We start from the raw sequence: 3,173 nt of genomic DNA, 5'->3' as shown, positions 1-3,173 counted from the left end.
TGTGTGTGTGTCTGTGTGTGTGTGTGTTTGCACTGCTCGGTTGTCCTTTGTTTGTTCGTCTATTTGTTCTGCGGTGGGCTGGCAGGCAAACAGCGGGGGGGGCGGTGGGGCGCTCGTGTTGCGTCGCCGCCGCCCCCCGTCGTTGCGGCTGTCATGCGCCGCAATACCCGCCACCACGCCAGGGCGCACGCAGCCGCGATCCACTGGTATATTTCTCCGACTCCTGGCGTGCAGTACGCATAGCTATCGATCGTGAGAGGAAACGAAAAAAAAGAGGGTAACAGAGAGAAACAACAACAACAACCAAAAAAAAAAGGAAGAAATGAGTGAAAGAAAGAAGGAGGAGAGAGCCAAAGAAAAGAAAAGGCTCAACGGCAACAACGAAGAAAATGAAAGCCAAGCCACAGTAACAGTAGAATATGATTGCCGAGAAATGATGATGATTATGATGAAGCCAACAGCAAAGAGGAATATATATCTCTATATTAACATTACAAGGAGGTGGTCTTCGTGTGGTAGGCATGTTGAAATGCCCCACATCTATGGGGTGCTCGAGCCGCGTCTGTTCTTTTGCATTTTGCCCACCTTTCGGGTGCGTGTTCGTTGTAGCTGTGTATGCTGGTGCGTATATGCGTGCATCTCCCTCTCTCTCTCTCTCTCTCTCTCTCTCCGTGTCTCTCTTTGTATTTGTCCCGCTGGTCGTGTGTGTGTGTGTGTGTGTTTTGCTTAATTTGGTTTGGCCTCGCCGCCTTCCTGAATCGTGTGCGTGTCGCATCATTACAAAGTGTGTGTGAGGGAGTCCAAGTCAGAGCGAAGACCAGCACCTGCACCCCGCCAAGGAAAACAAAACAACCACATCAAAAAGGGAAAGGGTGCGGAATAGCCGTAACAGCCAAGTAGCAGGGAGAGAAGAATATCAATATAATACCACACAACTAACGTGGGAGAGGGATATCCCAGGAGCAAAGCAAGCCGAGCACATATATCTATATACACCAAGGAAAAGTAACTCCCACCGAACAAACAACAACAACAACCACAAGAAGCAAATACACAAGAGATGGGTGTTCACGAGGCTGAAACGGTCCACATGCTTTCTAAGCAAGAGCTGCTGGCGGAGCAGATCAAGGAACTGCAGCATAACTACAAGGCCAAGCCGCATCTTGAGTACACTACTATTCGCGCTGTCAACGGTCCGTTGGTCATTCTGGGAGACGTGCGCCTGCCGACGTTCGCGGAGATTGTGAACATCGAGCTGTCTGACGGCACGATGCGCCGTGGCAAGGTGCTGGAGGTGGACGGCAACAAGGCTGTCGTGCAGGTGTTCGAAGGGACCTCCGGTATCGACGTGCTGCACTCCAAGTGCGAGTTCACTGGCAAAGTCATGGAGCTTGGCGTCAGCGAGGACATGCTGGGCCGCGTCTTTAACGGCTCCGGCATCCCTATCGACAACGGCCCGCCGGTACTTCCTGAGCAGTACCGCGACATTCAGGGCATCCCCATCAACCCGCGTGCACGTGTGTACCCGGAGGAGATGATCCAGACAGGCATCTCGTCCATAGACATCATGACNTCCATCTCGCGTGGGCAGAAAATTCCGCTCTTCTCTGGCGCCGGTCTCCCGCACAACGAGATCGCTGCTCAGATTGTGCGGCAGGCCGGTCTCGTGAGGAAGGAAGGCAAACAAGAGGACTTCTGTATTGTCTTCGCGGCGATGGGCGTGAACCAGGAGACAGCACGCTTCTTCCGTACTGAGTTTGAGGAGAACGGCTCGATGGAAAAGACTGTGCTCTTCATGAACCTGGCGAATGACCCGACGATTGAGCGCATTGTCACGCCGCGTCTTGCCCTCACCACCGCCGAGTACCTTGCGTACGACTGCGGCAAGCACGTGCTCGTCATTCTCACCGACATGAGCTCCTACGCTGACGCGCTGCGCGAGGTCTCTGCGGCGCGTGAGGAGGTGCCCGGGCGGCGTGGCTTCCCTGGCTACATGTACACCGACTTAGCGAGCATCTACGAGCGTGCTGGCCGTGTGCTGGGCCGCGCCGGCTCCATCACGCAGATCCCAATTCTCACGATGCCGAATGACGACATCACGCACCCCATTCCTGATCTCACTGGCTACATTACGGAGGGACAGATTTACATCGACCGCCAACTGCACAACCGCCAGCTGTACCCGCCCATCAACATCCTGCCGTCGCTGAGCCGTCTGATGAAGAACGCCATTGGCGAGGGCATGACACGCAAGGACCACGGCGGCGTCAGCAACCAGATGTACGCTGCGTACGCTATCAGCCGTGACATTTTGGCCATGAAGGCTGTTGTTGGTGAGGAGGCGCTGAGCAGTGAAGACCTGCTCCACCTGGAGTTCCTCGAGAAGTTCGAGAAAAAGTTCATCTGCCAGGGCTTTTACGAGGCACGCGATGTGTTCCAGAGTCTCGACCTCTGCTGGCAGCTTCTCCGCACATTCCCCAAGGTGCTGCTCAACAAGATTGATGTGAAGACCCGCAATGAGTTCTATGACCGCCAGCCCGAGCGGTTGTAGAGGAAAATAGCGGATAAATCTCCTGTCGCCCCTCCAAACCAAACAAACGGAAAAACACAACAACAGCGANTGAGCGGTTGTAGAGGAAAATAGCGGATAAATCTCCTGTCGCCCCTCCAAACCAAACAAACGGAAAAACACAACAACAGCGACAGCAGCAAAGCACCCCCTAAAGATGCAGTGGAGTGAGACGACACACCCCCCACACGCCTACGCAGATGGGGAATCGGGGAAAAACAAAAAAAAAGGACCCCGAACCGGCGCGAAGGGCCAAAGTGGGGAGGGTGTGTTGTGCGGGTGTGGTGCCACCGCCCCGAAAGGGACGAGTCCGCACGCACCGTCAGGGAGGGAGGGAGAGTGAGAGAGCGAGAGGAACGAGTCGATGGAGGGGAAGGAGGGAGAGTTGCTGTAACAATTCGTCCCACGCGGAGCGGTGAGGCGTACACGAGCAGACGGGACATGGAAGGGTGAGCGGGTGTGTGTGTGTGTGTGTGTGTGTGGGAGTTGTGCGTACGCGCGCCAACCGCGGCGTGCCGATGGACGCAAATGGAGGGAGAGAAGGTGTGGCGGTACTGAAATCGCGGACGTAAAAACAACAACAAGACCAACAAAAAAAAAAAAA

The 3,173-nt window shown here is 54.8% G+C and overlaps 1 protein-coding gene across 1 annotated transcript; it reads left to right on the top strand.

The window, feature by feature from the left end:
• Nucleotides 1-1,060: 1,060 nt before the first annotated feature.
• Nucleotides 1,061-2,551, top strand: DQ04_04161060 (vacuolar ATP synthase subunit B; the record flags this gene model as incomplete). Its single annotated transcript, XM_009313392.1, has 1 exon — nt 1,061-2,551. One exon carries the CDS (start codon nt 1,061-1,063, stop codon nt 2,549-2,551), a length of 1,491 nt encoding a protein of 496 aa, XP_009311667.1.
• Between the last annotated feature and the right edge of the window lie 622 nt (nt 2,552-3,173).

Source organism: Trypanosoma grayi, assembly GCF_000691245.1.
Source record: "Trypanosoma grayi strain ANR4 Tgr_416_V1, whole genome shotgun sequence".
Lineage (NCBI taxonomy): Eukaryota > Euglenozoa > Kinetoplastea > Trypanosomatida > Trypanosomatidae > Trypanosoma > Trypanosoma grayi.
The sequence above is the reverse complement of the archived record's forward strand: the minus strand, read 5'-3'. Positions and strand labels throughout refer to the sequence as shown.